At 43.8% G+C, this 18,485-nt stretch overlaps 1 protein-coding gene and 1 long non-coding RNA gene across 12 annotated transcripts in view; one reads left to right on the plus strand and one right to left on the minus strand.

Moving 5' to 3' along the window:
- Positions 1-7,304: 7,304 nt before the first annotated feature.
- Positions 7,305-18,315, minus strand: LOC141277160 (uncharacterized). The gene is made up of 3 exons (XR_012328031.1): positions 16,901-18,315; positions 12,577-12,640; positions 7,305-7,682 (listed from the first exon to the last, which is right to left on the minus strand). It is a non-coding gene; the product is annotated as an uncharacterized lncRNA (long non-coding RNA).
- Positions 13,770-18,485, plus strand: part of LOC101320279 (very-long-chain 3-oxoacyl-CoA reductase-A-like) — a 31,674-nt gene continuing 26,958 nt past the window's right edge. For 4 of the 11 annotated variants that reach the window (XM_073796009.1, XM_073796007.1, XM_073796006.1 and 1 more), the window contains exons 1-3: positions 13,771-14,333; positions 17,990-18,065; positions 18,309-18,419. In XM_073796009.1, the coding sequence (XP_073652110.1) occupies positions 14,238-14,333; positions 17,990-18,065; positions 18,309-18,419 (283 nt within the window). In that variant the 5' untranslated portion in view covers positions 13,771-14,237. The other 7 variants (XM_073796011.1, XM_073796010.1, XM_073796008.1 and 4 more) reach the window with 5 other exon arrangements.

Genomic DNA, 18,485 nt, shown 5'->3' on the forward strand with positions numbered 1-18,485 from the left:
GCAAAAGCTAAGAGAATTCAGCACCACCAAACCAGCTCTACAACAAATGCTAAAGGAACTTCTCTAAGTAGGAAACACAAGAGAAGAAAAGGACCTACAAAAACAAACCCAAAACAATTAAGAAAATGGTCATAGGAACATACATATCGATAATTACCTTAAACGTGAATGGATTAAATGCTCCAACCAAAAGACACAGGCTTGCTGAATGGATACAAAAACAAGATCCATATATATGCTGTCTCCAAGAGTCCCACTTCAGACCTAGGGACACATACAGACTGAAAGTGTAGGGAAGGAAAAAGATATTCCATGCAAATGGAAATCAAAAGAAAGCTGGAGTAGCAATACTCATATCAGATAAAATAGACTTTAAAATAAAGACTGTTGGGCTTCCCTGGTGGCGCAGTGGTTGAGAATCCGCCTGCCAATGCAGAGGACACGGGTTCGTGCCCCGGTCCGGGAAGATCCCACATGCCACGGAGTGGCTAGGCCCGTGAGCCATGGCCACTGAGCCTGCGCGTCCGGAGCCTGTGCTCTGCAAGGGGAGAGGCCACAGCAGTGAGAGGCCCACGTACCACAAAAAAAAAAAAAAAAAAAAGAAAAAGACTGTTACAAGAGGAAAGGAAGGACACTACATAATGATCAAGGGATCAATCCAAGAAGAAGATATAACAATTATAAATGTTTATGTACCCAACATAGGAGCACCTCAATACATAAGGCAAATGCTAACAACCATGAAAGGGGAAATTGACAGTAACACAATAATAGTAGGGGACTTTAACACCCCACTTACACCAATGGACACATCATCCAAACAGAAAATAAATAAGGAGACACAAGCTTTAAAAGACACAATAGACCAGATAGATTTAATTGATATTTAGAGAACATTCCACCCAAAAGTGGCAGAATACACTTTCTTCTCAAGTGCACATGGAACATTCTCCAGGATAGATCACATCTTGGGTCACAAATCAAGCCTTGGAAAATTTAAGAAAATTGAAATCTTATCAAGCATCTTTTCCGACCACAATGCTATGAGATTGGAACACAATTACAGAAAAAAAAACCTGTAAAAACCACAAATACATGGAGGCTAAACAGTGTGCTATTAGATAACCAAGAGGGGGCTTCCCTGGTGGCACAGTGGTTAAGAATCCACCTGCCAATGCAGGGGACATGGGTTCAAGCCCTGGTCCGGGAAGATCCCACACGCCACGGAGCAACTAAGCCCATGCGCCACAACTACTGAGCCTGCGCTCTAGAGCCTGCAAGCCACAACTACTGAAGCCCGCATGCCTAGAGCCCGTGCCCCGCAACAAGAGAAGCTACTGCAATGAGAAACTCTCACACTGCAGCAAAGAGTAGCCCCCACTCACCTCAACTAAAGAAAGCCTGCGTGCAGCAACGGAGACCCAAGGCAGCCAAAAATAAATAAATAAAAAATTTAAAAATAATAATAATAAATTAAATATATAAATAACCAAGAGATCACTGAAGAAATCAAAGAAGAAATTTAAAAAATACATGGAAACAAATGACAATGAAAACACAATGACCCAAAACCTATGGGACACAGCAAAAGTAGTTATAAGAGGGAAGTTTATAGCAATTCAATCTCACCTCAACAAACAAGAAAAATCTCAAATAAACAATCTAACCCTACACCTAAAGCAACAAGAGAAAGAAGAACAAAGAAAACCCAAAGTCAGTAGAAGGGAAGAAACCATAAAGATCAGAGAAGAAATAAATGAAATAGAAATGAAGAAAACAATAGCAAAGATCAATAAAACTAAAAGCTGGTTCTTTGAGAAGATAAACAAAATTGATAAACCCTTAACCAGACTCATCAAGAAAAAAAGGGAGAGGACACAAATCAATAAAATTAGAAATGAAAAAGGAGGAATCACAATTGACACTGCAGATATACAAAGGATTTTAAGAGACTACTACAAACAACTATATGCCAATAAAATGGACAACCACGAAGAAATGGACAAATTCTTGGAAAGGTACAATGTTCCAAGATTGAACCAGGAAGAATTAGAAAATATAAACAGACCTATCACAAGTAATGAAGTTGAAACTGTAATTAAAAGTCTTCCAACAAACAAAAGTCCAGGACCAGATGGCTTCACAGGTGAATTCTATCAAACATTTAGAGAAGAGCTAACACAGATCCTTTTTAAAATCTTCCAAAAAATTGCAAAGGGAGGAACACTCCCAAATTCATTCTACAAAGCCACCATCACCCTGATATCAAAACCAGAAAAATATATCAGAAAAAAGAAAATTATAGAGCAATATCACTGATGAACATAGATGCAAAAATCCTGAACAAAATACTAGCAAACAGAATCCAACAACATGTTAAAAGGATCATACACCATGATCAAGTGGGATTTATCCCAGGGATGCAAGGATTCTTCAATATATGCAAATCAATCAATGTGATACACCACATTAACAAATTAAGGAATAAAATCCATATGATCATCTCAATAGATGCAGAAAAAGTTTTTGCCAAAATTCAACACCCATTTACGATAAAAAAAAAAACTCTCCAGAAAATGGACATAGAGGGAACCTACCTCAACATAATAAAGGCCATATATGACAAACCCACAGCAAACATCATACTCAATGGTGAAAAACTTAAAGCATTTCCACTAAGATCAGGAACAAGACAAGGATGTCCACTCTCGCCACTATTATTCAGCATAGTTTTGGAAGTCCTAGCCATAGCAATCAGAGAAGAAAAAGAAATAAAAGGAATACAAATTGGAAAGAAGAAGTAAAACTGTCACTGTGTGCAGATGACATGATACTATATGTAGAAAATCCAAAGATGCCACCAGAAAACTACTAGACCTAATCAATGAATTTGGTAAGGTTGCAGGATACAAAATTAATGCACAGACATCTCTGGCATTCCTATACACTAAAAATCAGAAAGAGAAATTAAGGAAACAATCCCATTTACCATTGCAACAAAAAGAATAAAATACCTAGGAATTAATCTACCTAAGGAGGTGAAAGACTTGTACTCAGAAAACTATAAAACACTGATGAAAGAAATCAAAGATGACATAAACAGATGGAGAAATATACCATGTTCTTTGATTGGAAGAATCAATATTGTGAAAATGAGTATACTACCCAAAGCAATCTACAGATTCAATGCAATTCCTATCAAACTACCAATGGCATTCTTCACAGAATTAGAAAAAAAAATTTATAATTCGTATGGAAACACAAAAGGCCCTGAATATCCAAAGAATTCCTGAGAAAGAAAAATGGAGCTGGAGGAATAAGTCTCCCTGACTTCAAGCTATACTACAAAGCTACAGTAATCAAGACAGTATGGTACTGGCACAAAAACAGAAATATAGATCAATGATACAGGATAGAAAGCCCAGAGATAAACCCACGCACATATGGTCACCTAATTTACAACAAAGGAGGCAGGAACATACAGTGTAGAAAATACAGCCTCTTCAATAAGTGGTGCTGGGAAAACTGGACAGCTACATGTAAAAGAATGAAATTAGAACACTACCTAACACCATACACAAAAATAAGCTCCAGATGGATTTTAAAGACCTAAATGTATGACATTTTGAGCTTTGGGATGTATACCCAAGGCTCAGTAACGTCTAGTTTCAAATCAGTGTCAGTGGTCAGGGGCACTTGTTAAGGTCCCTTCCAATGGGGTTTGAGAGATGTTTTCCTCTGATGACGTTTCTAGAATACCCAATCACCAGGCTCCAGTCTATGACCAAGAAGATCCTTTGAACTGGCATCTGGGAAAACTTGTTTAACCTGTCGGTGATAGGCTTTAGCATAAAACATGAAAGATTTTCAGTAGCTGGCTATACTAACATGGGATAACAAGGGATGAGCAGAAAGTTTGTGTACTGATGGACATTGGTCTACCATTGACTGTCTCATGTGGAGTGAGTTTATGTTTTCCAAAGGGGGAACTGCAGAACAGTGAGCAAGTCTAGAGGCAAAGAAAACCAGAGTTTCAGCAAGTTTAGAGATTTTAAGTTTGAGGATCCCATTAGTTCCTTCAGCCTTGCTTGATGGTGGAGAATGATGGGGACAGTGGTAATTCCAAGAGGTTTCCAAGTCTTTCATTAAGGCTTGTATGATTTTCCCAGTGAAGTGGTTGCCTCGATTACTGAGATTGTAGAAGGTGAACCCCAAGTGGGAAACACATTTTCTAACAGTTTCTTTGCCACTATGAGGGCATCAGCCTTGCCGCAGGGAATGGCTTCAACCCATGGAAAAAACATACATACAGTAACAAGAACATATTGATGACCCCTCCTAGGTGATAACTGAATGAAATCCAGTTGCAGGTGTTCAAAGGGTCCAGAGGGAGGAGTTTGTGGCCTCTGGTGGGAAAACTAGTTTTTCCAGGATTACAGATCTGTCAGGTCAAACATTGATGGTTAACTATTTTCAGAGTGTTATCAAAGTTTCTCACCAATGTTTATGTACAATTTGAGTCCTCTTAAATGCACCATGATGGGTGAAGGGATAACAAAACTGAAAAATGGGGTTTGCCAGAGAGACAGGAAGAACCACGTGGCCATCTTGATTTTCCCATAGTCTCGACTGTTTATTGAGTTTACAGACTACCACAAACTTTACAGATTATGCTGCTGCCGCCTTCGTGTGAAAGTCAGCCCGGGCATTTCCCTGATACTCAGGTTCAGTCTCGTAATGTGAACCTCAGTGTGGAGGACAGCAATTTCGGAGGGTAAAAGAACGGCACTAAGAACTTTGTTTACCTGTTTGTTGCTCATGCTTGATTGGGTCCCGGTGGATGTAAGAAAACCCCTTTCGTTTCCATAACATCCCAAATTCATTCATGACCTCAGATGCATACCGGCTATCAGTATAACTATTAACAAATTGTCCTTTCAATAACTGGCATGCTCTGGTAAGGGAACGGAGCTCTGCTTGTTGGACTGATTTAGCCTGTGGGAGATTTCCCCTCTCAACTAGTTCATATTAGTTAAGAACAGCATGACCAGCTGATAATTCCCTTTCTCATTTTTACAACATGATTCATCCTCAAAAAAAAATTACATAAGGATTAGTCCAAAGTGTCTCATAAATCAGGGCACGGTGTGATGCAATGGGACATTATTACCTTGCAGTCGTGGGGCTCACCTTTGTCAGGCAGGGTCAGTAATGTGGCAGGATCAAGAATGTCACAAGGTTTCGGATGTGAATGAGGTAGTGAGAGAAGAAGGATCTCATAGGAGGCTAGTCTGGTAACTGAGAAATGTTGGATCAGTTCAGAATTAAGAAGACTTTGAACAGTGTATGGAGTTTGTAAATAAATGTCATCACCAAAATATGCTGAGCCTTCTACAAAGTTTTCAGCTGCAGCTATGTTACTGAACCAAGTTCATTTGCCTGAGGTGCAGCAAGCCAGATGCTGAGAAACCAAGGCTTGCAGCAGAGAAAGTTTATCCATGAGGCAACCAAGCAAGGAGACGGGAGAACAGATCCTAAATCTGCCTCCCCAGAAGGGAAGGGCCTGAGATATTTATGAGATAAAGAAGAAGGGTGGTCTTAGGCATGGGGTAAGGTGATTGGAGGTAGGGAAAATGTGAGTAATCGGTGTTCTCTGCAGATATATCTGGGTTACATGCTTCTTTGTGGGGTGCATGTTCAAAAAAGGAGGCACTTAGCATGATCTGAGAGTGGAATTTTTGACCCTCTGATGTCAAAAACTCAGATACCTGCATAGGCCCAGTTTTAGGGTCAGTGGTCCCAACCAGTCTCAGCTGGCTTGAACTGGACAAGACCAGACTCCAAGTTCCTGGAAAACAATTTAAGCCCCCATTTCTATAGCAACCCCTACATCAGTAGTGTTGTCTATAGGGGTGGTTAAGGAGTCAAAAAATAATTAAAGAGCACTTGGTCACTGAGGACAGGTTACAAGCAGAGGTATTTTTTTCTTATTTGTTTGTTTGTTTGTTTTTACAAGCCCTCCCTTAGCTGTTGTTCTGTAAGACAAGCTCAAGAATTTCTGCTACTCACCAGCCTCTGTTAACCCTATGGGACATGGTTTCAGTCTCCCCTATCTTTTGATCATCCCTCAACCTTGAGGACAGAGGGACAGTGACTGCTCTGGCTACTTCCTGCTGATAAGGCGTGTAGGACTAATAAGGGGTTTGAGGAATGAAGCTGTTAATGCATTTGATCGCAAATACTCACAAATTCCAAGATGAGAACAAGACTTTGGGCTTAAGGATACAAGACAAACATCAAGAACAGAGTTAGCACAAGAAGGAATATAAATCCTAGCAAGCACAAAATAATAATGCCCAGGTAAGCAATCCCTCCAACATAGACCTTATTCCCGACAGAATCCATGAGAAGATATTTCTAAGAGATTAAATCCAAGTTCTTGTGATGACACTTGTGGGAGCCAAGTTGTCTAATTTTGTCTAAGAAGGTTTTTTACTTCAATGTGGTATTAAAGTATATGTAACAGGAGCTATTGGCCACTACATATACTCCTCCTTTTTCTGCTAAAATGTAACCCAAAGCAATCTTATTGTCTAGTACTATTCTGGCTAATGCATCTAGGGCCTTTTGCTGGCAGGTTTTGGCTTGAGCTGTCTTGTTTGCTACTATTCCTAATGTAAGAGAAAGACTTTATAGTTACAAGAGGAGACCTTGCAGTTGGCAGCTCCAAGCAGGTATTGTTTTGATGGTATCCTTGAAGCTCATGAACTTCGGAAAACTCAAGTTCTCGGTAATACAGAAATGTGTCTGAAAATGCATCCACAGTGACCACCCAGCTCTATCTTGCATGCCTGAACCACAACTACTCTATTTTTACTTTTAAATGCATTCTTTTCCTTCATGGTTAAAGCAGATGTACAAGGTATGTTTTTTTTTTTTTTTTTTTTTTTTTTTTGTACGAGGTATGTTTGATAGGCCACAAAACAGGGTGGTCGTAAGCATGGGGAAAGGAGATTGGAGGAAGGGAAAAGATGAGGTAATTGGCATTCTGCACAGTTGTATCTGGGTTACATGCTTCTTCATGGGATGCGTGTTCAAAAATAGAGGTGCTTAGCATAATCTGAGGGTGGAGTCTTTGGCTCTCTGATGTCAAATTGTCATTCATCAGAGAGCTGCACAGGCCCAGTTTTAGGGTCGGTGGTTCCAACCAGTCATAGCTGGCTCAAACTGGACAAGAGCAGACTCCAGGTTCCTGGAAAACAACTTAAGCCCCTGTTACTATAGTGACCCATATGTCAGAGGTGTTACCTATAGGGGTGATTAAGGTATCAAAAAAATAAGGCCAACTTGGTCAGTGAAGGCAAGTTAGCAAGCAGAGGTTAGTTTGTTTGTTTTAAAATATTTATTTATTTAGGCTGTCCCAGGTCTTATATGCAGCACACGGGATATTCGTTGCAGCACGGAGGATTTTTAGTTGCGGCACGTGGACCTCTTAGTTGCGGCGTGCAGACTTCTTAGTTGTGGCATGTGGACTCTTAGTTGTGGCATGCGTGCGGGATCTCGTTCCCCGACCAGGGATCAAACCCGGGCCTCCTGCATTGGGAGAGCGGAGTCTTACCCACTGGACCACAAGGGAAGTCCCTGTTTGTTTTTTTAAACAAGCTGTTTCCTTAGCTGCTGTTCTGTAAGACAAGTTCAAGAATTTCTGTTAGTCACCAATTTCTGTTAACCCCCTGGGGCACAGTTTTAGTTATAGCCTTATAGCTGGGGTAGGCACAAGCCACTGAATCCACTTGTGAGCTATTAATAGGTAATAGGCCTGCACTTTTTTATTATTATTATTAATAACAGGCCTGTACTTGTTACCATGGTCTGTGCGAGCCTTCCCGGGACTGGCTCATCTCTTTCAAGCACAAATAAGGTGAAAGGGTTTGAATCGTTAGGTAGCCCTAGGGCAGGCGGTGAAAAGACCTGCCCCGTGTTTATCTTCCCACCAAAGGGAATCAGGGACTCTTTACTTTAGTTAAGTTTATAGAGTGGGGAAGCCAACAGAGAAAAATGAGGGTCTGCAGTAGCCAGCCAGGCCTAGAAATTCACGAAGATGTTGCCTATTTGTGGGTCAAGGAAATTCTTGGGTTAGCTTAATCTGTTTGGGGGATAATTGTATTCCTTCAGTACTTCAGTTATGACCTAGGTAATGAACAGTGTCTAGAGATAGTTGTTATCTTTCATTAGAGACTTTGTGTCTCTTTTCAGCTAACTGTTGTAGCAAATAAATAGAATCGTTTATGGACGCCTCTTGGAGAACTGAGCACAGCAAGAGTTCATCTACATATGGTAAAAGAGTTGATTTCCTGGGGAACTGGAGGGTGCTTAGATCTTGGTGGAGCACTTGAGAGAAATAAGAAGGGGCCTCTGTGGACCCTTGAGACATGAGTGTCCAAGTATATTGTTGATTGTTCAAAGTAAAGGCAAATAGATATTGGCAAATAGATTAGCGCAGGGATGCTAAAAAAAATAAGCTAAACAAAGGTCTACAGCAGTGAACCACTTTGAGTCTGGTGAAATTAGTGACAAAAGAGCGTGTGTGTTTGGAACAACTGGGAAATGGGGGATAATGATCTTGTAAACAGCTTCCCACCCATTAGGTTTTTTTGTGTTAAACGGGCTCGTACAGGAAATGACTAACCCCTGGTTGATTAGATCTTGATTGTTGGTGTGAGACCTGTATATATTCAGGCTTTAATGAATATTGAGGCAATTTAGGAAGAGGTTTAACCACATATTTTACAGAATTTTTACAGTTCTGTGCTTTTTGTTCTCCCAGTGTCAGGACTAGAAGTACCCATAGATTTGGGGGGCACCTCTGTTACACTAGAGGATTTTTGTTGTAATTCTTCCTCATCTATATCAAGGACAGATTATAACAGACACGAAAGATCACGTTCAAGCCATAGCCTGCAAAAGGCCCTAGATTCACTAGCCAGAACAGTACTAGACAATAAGATTTTTTTAGATTATATTTTAGCAGAAAAAAGAGGAGTATATGTAGTGGCCAATAGGTCCTGTTACGTATATTTTAATACCACATCGAAGTAAAAAACCTTCTTAGACAAAATTAGACAACTTGGCTCCCACAGGTGTCATCACAAGAACATGGATTCAATCCCTCAGGAAGGACCTTCTCATGGATCCCGTAGGGAATAAGGTCTGTATGGGAGGGATTTTGCTTAAACTCGGTATTATTGTTCTGTGCTCGCTAGGATTTATATTCCGTCTTGTCCTAACTCTGTTCTTGCTGTTTGTCTTGCATCCTTAAGCCCAAAGCCTTGTCCTCATCTTGGGATTTGTGCGTACTTGCAATCAAATGCACACCAGTTTCATTTCTCAAACCCTTGGTGGGCCTGCGCCCGTTATCAGCAGGAAGTAGCCAGCATGGTCTCAGCCCCTCTTTCCTCAAGATTGAGGAATGATCAAAAGATAGGGGAGGGGACTTCCCTGGTGGCGCAGTGGTTAAGACTCCGTGCTCCCAATGCAGGGGGGCCCGGGTTGGATCCCTGGTCAGGGAACTAGATCCCACATGCATGCCACCACTAAGAGTTTGCATGCCACAACTAAGGAGCCCACGAGCCACAACTAAGGAGCCTGCCTGCCGCAAGTAAGACCCAGCACAACCAAATAAATACATAAATTTTTTTTAAAAAGATAGGGGAGACTGAAACCATGCTCCACAGGGTTAATAGAGGCTGGCGACTAACAGAAATTCTTGAGCTTGTTTTACAGAACACGAGATAAATGAACTTGCTTAAAACCCTCTGCTTGTAAAATGCCTTCACTAAGTAAGCTGGCTTTAGTTATTTTTTTCTTTTCTTTCTTCCTCTCCTTAATTGGAAGCTTCATGTACCCTAGGTAATAGATCACAAGACTCCTTAACCACCCCTATAGATAACACCTCTGATATAGGGGATGCTATAATAATGGGGGCTTAAGTTGTTTTTTAGGTAACTGGAGTCAGCTCTTGTCCAGTTCAAGCCAGCTAAGACTGGTTGGGACCACCGACCCTAAAACTAGGCCTGCACAGGTGTCTGATGAATGACAATTTGACATCAGAGAGCCAAAGCCTCCACCCTCAGATTATGCTAAGCACCTCTATTTTTGAACACGCATCCCATGAAGAAGCATGTAACCCAGATACGCCTATGCAAAGCACTGATTACCTCATCTCTTCCCTACCTACAACCACCTTCCCCCAAACCTAAGACCTTTTTTATCTCCTAAATATCTCAAGCCCCTCACCTTTGGGTAGGCGGATTTGAGATTCATTCTCCCATCTCCTCATTTGGCTGCCTTGTTGAATAAACTGTTGCTCTGCTGCAAACCTTGACGTATCAACGTTTGGCTCGCTGCATGTAGGGCAAACGACACTGGCTTAGTAACAAGACCAGTGGCCTCCCATCCTATTTTCTGTCTTTTTATTAGCCTGCTAATCTCAGGAAATAATCTGTTTACGAAGAGGGCAGCAAGAGCAGATTGAGTGACCTCATCTACTGAATGGAATCCAGAATGCCATCAGAAGAGAGCTTCCAAACGGGCTTTAAAATCTGCCACGGATTCCTCTTTCTTTGTTTGCATATTTGAATAATAGACCAATCAATGTAGGCAGGGAACACCCTAGGCTCAGTTGCCACATTGTGAGATTTTTCTGGTCTATCAGAGGATCGTGTTAGAGACCGAGGATCTTAACATGTGTTTTGGGGTTTTTTTGGCCGCACTCCTGTGGCCTGTGGGATCTTAGTTCCCTGACCAGGGATCTAACCCGCACTCCCTGGATAGGAAGCGTGGAGTCTTGACCACTGGACAGCCAGGGAAGTCCCAAGACTGAGGATCTTGAATATCAACCTCAGGATGATGCCATTCTGCTTCCCACGTCTGTTTTTGGGCTTCACCAGGTCCTCCCAACACATACACAAGTTGGTAAAGATCTGGCAACCCAGGATTCTAAACGTTTCAACAAAACCTTTGGGGATTAGAAAATTCTTTAACTATGGCTCCTTGGTCTTTTTTTTTAAATAAAAAAAATATTTATTTATTTTTTTGACCGCATTGGGTCTTAGTTGCAGCACACAGGATCTTCGTTGCGGCATGCGGGATCTTTCGTGGTGGCGTGTGGGATCTTTGTTGCAGCATGTGGGCTCCAGAGTTCGTGGAGGCTGTAGTTGCCACACATGGGCTCTCCAGCTGTGGCTCGCGGGCTTAGTTGCCCCACGGCAGATGGGATCTTAGTCCCCCATCAGGGATTGAATCCATGTCCCCTGTATTGGAAGGCGGATTCTTAAGCACTGGACCACCAGGGAAGTCCCTTGGTTTAGTCTTTGACCAAGGAGTGAAAGCTGTCTGAGGAGGATCCCCTGCAACCTCGGGCCTTTTTATTTTAAAAGGTAACTATTTAATAGTCTCCAGAGTAGAAAGGCTGTCCAGACAGGGAATGAGTAAACTGTGAACGCTCAGGCAAAGAAGGATAGAGGGGAGCAGAGTCCTGTCAGTCCTGTCATCTGTTGTCTTAGGTACCTCTGTTGTCTTTCACTTTTCACCAGCCTTCGGTGACAAGTCCTTTAATGAAGCTATTTTGGAATCTTGAAGCCTTTGGGAAGTTCACTTCAACCAATTGAAATAGGCATCCCATTCTCTTCATTGAATTCATGAACCCTTACTTTCAAGTGCAGTTCTTAAGTGAAGGATCTCATCTAACTGGAACCTTCCCTCGTTGTAACTCTAGGTTGTTTTCAGTCAGATTTGCCTATTTTTATAGATATCTATAGCTTCCGGGACCATAGTTTTCAGACATAAAATAAGCAGGTGTGCTGGAAGGTGGGGCGTTTAACTCGTTAGAACTTAAGGATCCCATTAGCTAAGCCTTTGGGTTTCTCAGAGCCGAATCGACACCTAAAAGGGATGCGCCCCTGGATTGGGGTTGTATTGCATCTTACAGTGTAGCTTATTGCATGGACATTTTCTTGAGATGGTAGGTGACCTACTGTCCATCTAACCCATTCCTTGACCAACTTATCCTAACACGATGTCTTTGGGTTTGGTGGTGAGCACTCTAACAGGTCTTAAGTGCTCAATCCACACCCACCAATTTTTGCGGCTTTTTGACCTCTGAGGTCCCAGTCAGCAGCAACTCTCACTGATACAAAACAAGACAAACAAACACATGCCCTTTCATATATTGGCAATAGCCCAGAGATGTTACCGCATCCTGGCCAAGGAAAGGTCCTGGGCATACCATGAGCAACTCCCAACATGGAACTGGGGACTGGGGAAAGGATTGAACCAGCAGACCCCAAGGAATGGGAACTGCAGGCATCTTCCAGACAAATGGGAAACTCTAGCTGTCACCAGCAGTTCCCAACATGGAACTAGTGATTCCAGACAAATGGGAAACTAACTGGAAAGCCAAGTGGATCAGGAGCTTGACGCAAACAGAACAGAACTCAGAACCGAGAGAAGCTCACCCGAGGCCCTCGGAAATGCTGAGAAAGACAGTGAGCTCAAAGGATTCACGGGGTACTACACCTGTGTTTCTTGCTGTCCCCAAAGCCGTCGGAAGTCTCCTTTGGTCCCGCTGCTGCCACCAAACCTGTTAAATAACGAGAATTCAACTGAGTAAATTTAAAGATCAAATTGGCTTTATTCAATGATTCATGAATCGGGCTGTGTCCCATCTAGCAATAGAAAGGAGCTCCACTGAGCTGTAGAAAAGAAAAGGTTGTTAAAGGCAGAAAGAGGGTGGAAAAAAGGACCTTCTTAGCGAAGAATTCATTGTTTGAATTCATCCTCCGAAGGGGATGGAAGGGCTTATCGGATGAATTACCTCACTAGTGCTGACCAGGCGATTCTAGGTTGAATGGTTAAAGGTTACATTCCGGTGGGATTGAAACTACAATTAGGTCTGTTATTAAATCTCGTTTTGCTGACCTGGGGGTCAGCACAACTGACTCCATTTGGGACCTGTTGTCTTCTTTGTATCAGGGTTGATGAAATATTTCTAGAAAGGGATAGTGGTGACAGTTGCACAATATTGTGACTATACCTAATGTCGCTGAATTATATATACACTTTAAAAGGGTTAAAATTGTAAAATTTATGTTACGTATATTTTACCACAATCATTTATTGTTAAATAATAATAATTTAATCATACAATAATAACTCTAATTTTAATTATTATTATTAAATAATATCCATAATAAATAATAATTATAGTTTATTATTATTAAATGATAAATACTAAGAACAAGTGAAAAAAAATATAGAATTTGCAAAAGAGGAACGAGGAGGAAGGTCACGTAAAGCCGCTGTAAGGGCTTTGGTTTCTACGCTGCCCAAGCAGAGAACCTGTAGGTCAGGTTCTTCAGACAAACTGTGCACTGACAAAACCCTCTAGTGACAGATCGCTATTATCAGTTCTGGCCCCCAGCAGCATCTAGGTTGAGTTCAGTGACCCAAACGGTGGTCATTTGTGGGCACGCTTTGCCCAGCTCTGTGGGCTGAGGGGAGACTGGACGTACACCTGCTCTGCAGGGATTCAGGACAGACATTAAGCCCAATTGTGGCCCAATTAGATAGGGGCGGTGCTAGGACCGATGGGCGAGGCTACTGGTTAAAATAAAACCCCCAATGGGCGTGGCTAGAGTGAGGGGCGGGGCGGAATTCTTGACTAGCAGTGTGGGCGGGGCTAAGGCGGAGTAGTCAGGCCAGGCTTGAAATAACTGCTCCCAAAGAAAGCCTCGTTGGCCCTAGGTTGGATGACTTGTTAGCTGGGGCTGTGATGGAGTCGGATTGGGATGGGCTGAGAGTGCGGGGAGGGTTACCGCCACGTGCCTGCTGCTGTGGGCGACTTGGGGGGCGAGCTACACAGTCTATGTTTACCTGCTGCCCAGGCACGCCGGGGCAAGCCCTGGCTCCGGGCGCACAGAGTCTGGGCAGGTGAGGAAGGAGGGCTCCGATCCAGGCAGGTAGGGGTGGGGACAGCAAGAACGAGGACAGATGACAGGTGAGGGTCCCTAATCAGGGCAGAGGCCAGGGACTCCTGGAAGAAAGACAGGTGAAGGCTGGAGCAACTAGGGCAAGGGAGGCATGGAATGCATGAAGTTCTCGAACCAGGAGGGGTTGGGCTTCAGTGAAGGAGGGTCCCAGAAAAGGTGCAAAAAGGGACAAGAGGGACAGTGGAGGGGATGATAGGGGGTTGGATCTGGGGGTGCTTCCCTCCTGCCCTCTTTCTAGTGGTGACGGGAGCCACCAACGGCATCAGCAAGGCTTATGCACATGAGGTGAGCCAGGGCTTGGCGTGTGTGGTGGGAGAGCTTCTCCTGTCTGTTTGTCTGTTGTCAGCTAACCCTATTAGACTGAGAATTGTGTGCTTTATCTAGTTCCCTCAGACGTCCTCTCCTCCAGGAAGCCTTCCCTCTGCTCCCCAGGGTGGGTGTGGGTGTTTACACTGGGCTTCTACAGACCCTTGATGTTCTTCCATCATTGCCCTGATTTATTCATTCAAAACATATTTATATACCCCCTCCACGTGCCAGGCATCTTCTAGGTGCCAGGAGTACAGCAGTGAACAAAATAGGTTAAAAAAAATCAAAAGACCTTGCCATCATGAAGCTAATGTTGAAGTGAGGGGAGACCGGTGTAAATTAGATAAACAAATGAAACGTATAGTGTATCAAATGGTTGTAAGAGTTAAGGAGAAAAATAAATGAGGAAAGGAGAACAGGGAGCCCTGGGGATGTGCACGTTCCAATTTTTATATAGGATAATTAGAAGTGTCACTGAGAAGGCAGCACTGAGCAAAGAACAGAAGGAGGTGAGGGAGGGAGTCTTGTGAATAACTGGGAGAAGGAATTTCCAGGGAGAAGAAACTGCCAGTGCAAAGGCCCTGAGGTAGGAAGCATTGCTTGTTGGAGAAGCAGGAAAGGGGCCACTGTGATTGTATCAGAATGAAAGGGAGAGGGGAACAGTAGGAGACGAGGGCAAAGATGCAATTTCAGGGCAGATCATGGGGAATCTGGTAGGTTATGGTGGAGACTTTAACATATACTGAGTGACATGGGTTCTGAAGAGGGATGCAATACTATAGGAGGGTGAGGATGGAAGCAGGGAGATCAGCTAAAAAGCTCTTGCAAAGTCCAAGCAAGAGATCTTGATGACTTACACCAGGATGACAGCATAGAGGCATAAGAAGTACTTGGATTTTGGATTGATTTTGAAGGTAGTGCTGACAAGATTTATTAAAAAGATTGGATGTGGGGTATGACTCCAAACTTCTGACCCTGTAACCCCAAACCTTGCTAAACTCAGCTCTTCATTCTTGTAGTCTTTTTGTGGATTTCTTGGGATTTTCTATGTAGACAGTCATGTCATCTGTGTAAGAGACAATTTTATTTCTGACTTTCCAATCTGTATAACTTTTATTTCTTTTTCTTGCTTTATTGTACCGCCCAGGAAATTAAATAGGATGTTCAGAGGAGTGGTAAGCGTGAACGTCATCGTCCCTTGTTCCTGATCTTAGGGGAAAAGCATTCAGTTTTCAACCATTAAATATAATGTTAGCCGTAGGTTTTTAAAATGTACGTATGTGTGTATGTATTTTTGTAACCTTTATAAGGTTAAGGACGTTCCTTTCTATACCTAGGTTGCTGAGAGTTTTTATCATGGATGGAGGTTGACTTTTGTTAAGTAACTTTTCGGTGATTGTTGAGGCGATCATACGGTTTTTCTTCTTTACTCTGTTTATAGAGTACATCACATCAATTGATTTTTCAAATGTTGAACCAACCCTGCATTCCTGCAATAAGCCCCGCTTGGTGATTATTGATTATCCTTTTCCTATATTGCTGGATTTGATTTACTAATATTTTGTTGAGAATTTTTGTGTCTAAGTTTATGAGAGATATTAGTTTATAGTTTTCTTTTCTTGTAATATCTTTGTTTGGTTTTTGGTATTAGGGTAATGCTGGCCTCGTAAAATAAATTACTATAAAATTTTTGACCAGAATACGTCAAAAAATGCAGCTGCTGTTACTGAGATGGACTTGAACTGAGGGGAGGACCAAGTTTGGGGGAAACAGGAGGGAGTCTCGTTTTGGACATTCCAAGTTTGAGATACCAATTAGGTATCCAAGTTGAGAAGTTCCAGAAGTTGGAAATGCCATTCTGGAGTTCAGAGGGGAGGTTGGGGTGGAGATATAAGTGGAAGCATCATCAACATAAGGATCCCATTTAAAGTCATGAGACTAGATGAGGCGCCTGTGGTAGTGGGTGTTGATGGAGAAGGGGAGCACAGTCTGAATCACCCCAGAGTGCTCCCTGGAGCACCCAAAGTTGAGAGGTACAGAAGATGAGAAGGCACAAGAACTGAGAATGGGGGGGAAACCAGGGTTGGAAGAGAGGTCTTGGAAGCCACGGAAAAGAATGTTTCCAGGAGGAGGGGGTGCTGAATGTGTCAGTTGCTTTTGGGAGGTGCTGAGAATACAGCACTGGGTTTACCATCATGGAAGTTATCGGTGACCAGGGTGGTTTGGGTGGCGTGGCGGGGGTGGGAGACCGATTGGATTGGGTACCAGAGGGTATGGTAAGAGAGCCAGGATAAACAATCCTCTCTTGGAATGCTGAGTCAACTACGGTGGTGTGATGAGAAATGGGCCAATGCCTGAACAGAGAAAATGAGAGAGATTCTGGTAGGATTTCCTGCTGATGGGAATCATCCAGAAGAGGGAGGGGTTTTGATGAAGGGGGAAGATGGGGGAAAGCTGGAGTGATGGCCTTGAGTGGACAAGGAGGGAGGGGAGGCTAGTGCATGAATAGAAAGGCAACCCTGGTGGAAAGGGAGAGAACTTACGTCTGGATGCAAGTCAGCAGGTAGTGATGGCCACTCTGAGTCATTGCCATCTGGGGACCGGTCTGTCCCAGCACTGCCCTGTGAGCCCCAAGAGGGCAGGGCTGTGGCTGTGCTGGTCAGCCCCACCTAGCACAAGCCCAGGCACGAGCAGATTCTGGACAAATATTTGTTGAATGAATAAATGCCCTTCACAGCATCAACCTCTCAGACGCTGGAGCTGTTGAGATGTTTGTGCCCAGCCCCCCCCCCCAAAGCTGAAGGGTGCTCAGTCCCACATAACATGTCACCCTCAGACAGGCAGGTTGAGAGGGTCAGATATGCAGCCAAACTCCACAGATATTGGCTGACTTTGTTTCAAGCAGGAGGGCATTCAAGGCAAAAGGAGCAGCATGTGCAAAGGCCCAGAGGCAGGAAAATTCAGGTGGTGATCTTGGGACTAGATGAACTATCTGCTGTGCCTGGATTCCCATAGAGGGCCACCGGCAGGAGAGACAGCTGAAGACTCAGGCCGGAGCCAGGCCACTTGAGGCCACGGTGAGGAGTGTAGTTTTATCTCAGAGACGCTGGGGAGCCAAGGCAGGTTCTGAGTAGGGGAAGGCAGGAACAGGTTTGTATTTCAGAGAGAACCCTCTGGCTGCTGAGTGAGACTGGGTCTATCTTGGGCATGCTGTGTCCCCAGCACCGCCCAGCAAAGAGCAAGGGCTCAACAGACACATTTTGAATAAATGCATGAAGGAAGGAAGGTATAAAAATTATTGGATTCTTATGTCACTGAGAATAAAAGCCAGAGTCTTGACTGGGGCATTCGAGGCTCCATGATCTGGGCTCCTGTACAACCGGCCACTTCATTCAGTGCACACTGGACTGTATGGCGTCCTCGAAGCTGCCAGCCGTTGTGCAAGGGCCTTTGCACTGGTGTTCTGTCTGGAATAGCCTTTCCCCAGAATGCATGCTCCAGGAGGGCAGACTTTCGTATTTCTCTTTTGTTCACCTCTGCATCCACAGTGCCGATAACACTGTAGCACCCTGTCAGCAAGCAGTAAATATTTGTGGCTTTCGTGAATAAATAAATGAATGCATCCCCTGCAGCTCGCCGGGAGAGGTCTGAACATCGTCCTCATCAGTCGAGACCTGAGCAAGTTGGAGCACGAGGCAAAGGCGATAGGTGAGGAGGGGAAGAGGGGAGCGGGTTAAGTTCTGGGTCAAGGGCTGGGGCTAGACGGGGGCGTGGCTGGGGGCGTGGCTGGGGCGTGATCCCGGACGAGGTCTGTAGGTGGCCGAGGCGCTTGCGGGGAGCTAGCTATCTATGCATCTGGGGCCATCATATAGGGGCTGGGGCTGAACAGGGACGGGGGCAGAGGTCGGACCAGATTCCAGCTAAGGGCCTGGCTCCCACTGCCCTTCCCAGAGAGGCTTCATGGCAAAAGCACACGAGTCATCCAGGTGGATTTCACCGGAGGCTTGGAGATCTACGAGGCCATTGCGGCAGGACTGAAGGACCTGGAGATCGGAGTACTGAGTACGTCCCTGTGCCTGTTGGGAGGAGCGCTGCCCTCAACTGCCCCCGTGCTCACCCTAACCCGGA

The sequence above is a fragment of the Tursiops truncatus genome, chromosome 19 (genome assembly GCF_011762595.2).
Source record: "Tursiops truncatus isolate mTurTru1 chromosome 19, mTurTru1.mat.Y, whole genome shotgun sequence".
Lineage (NCBI taxonomy): Eukaryota > Metazoa > Chordata > Mammalia > Artiodactyla > Delphinidae > Tursiops > Tursiops truncatus.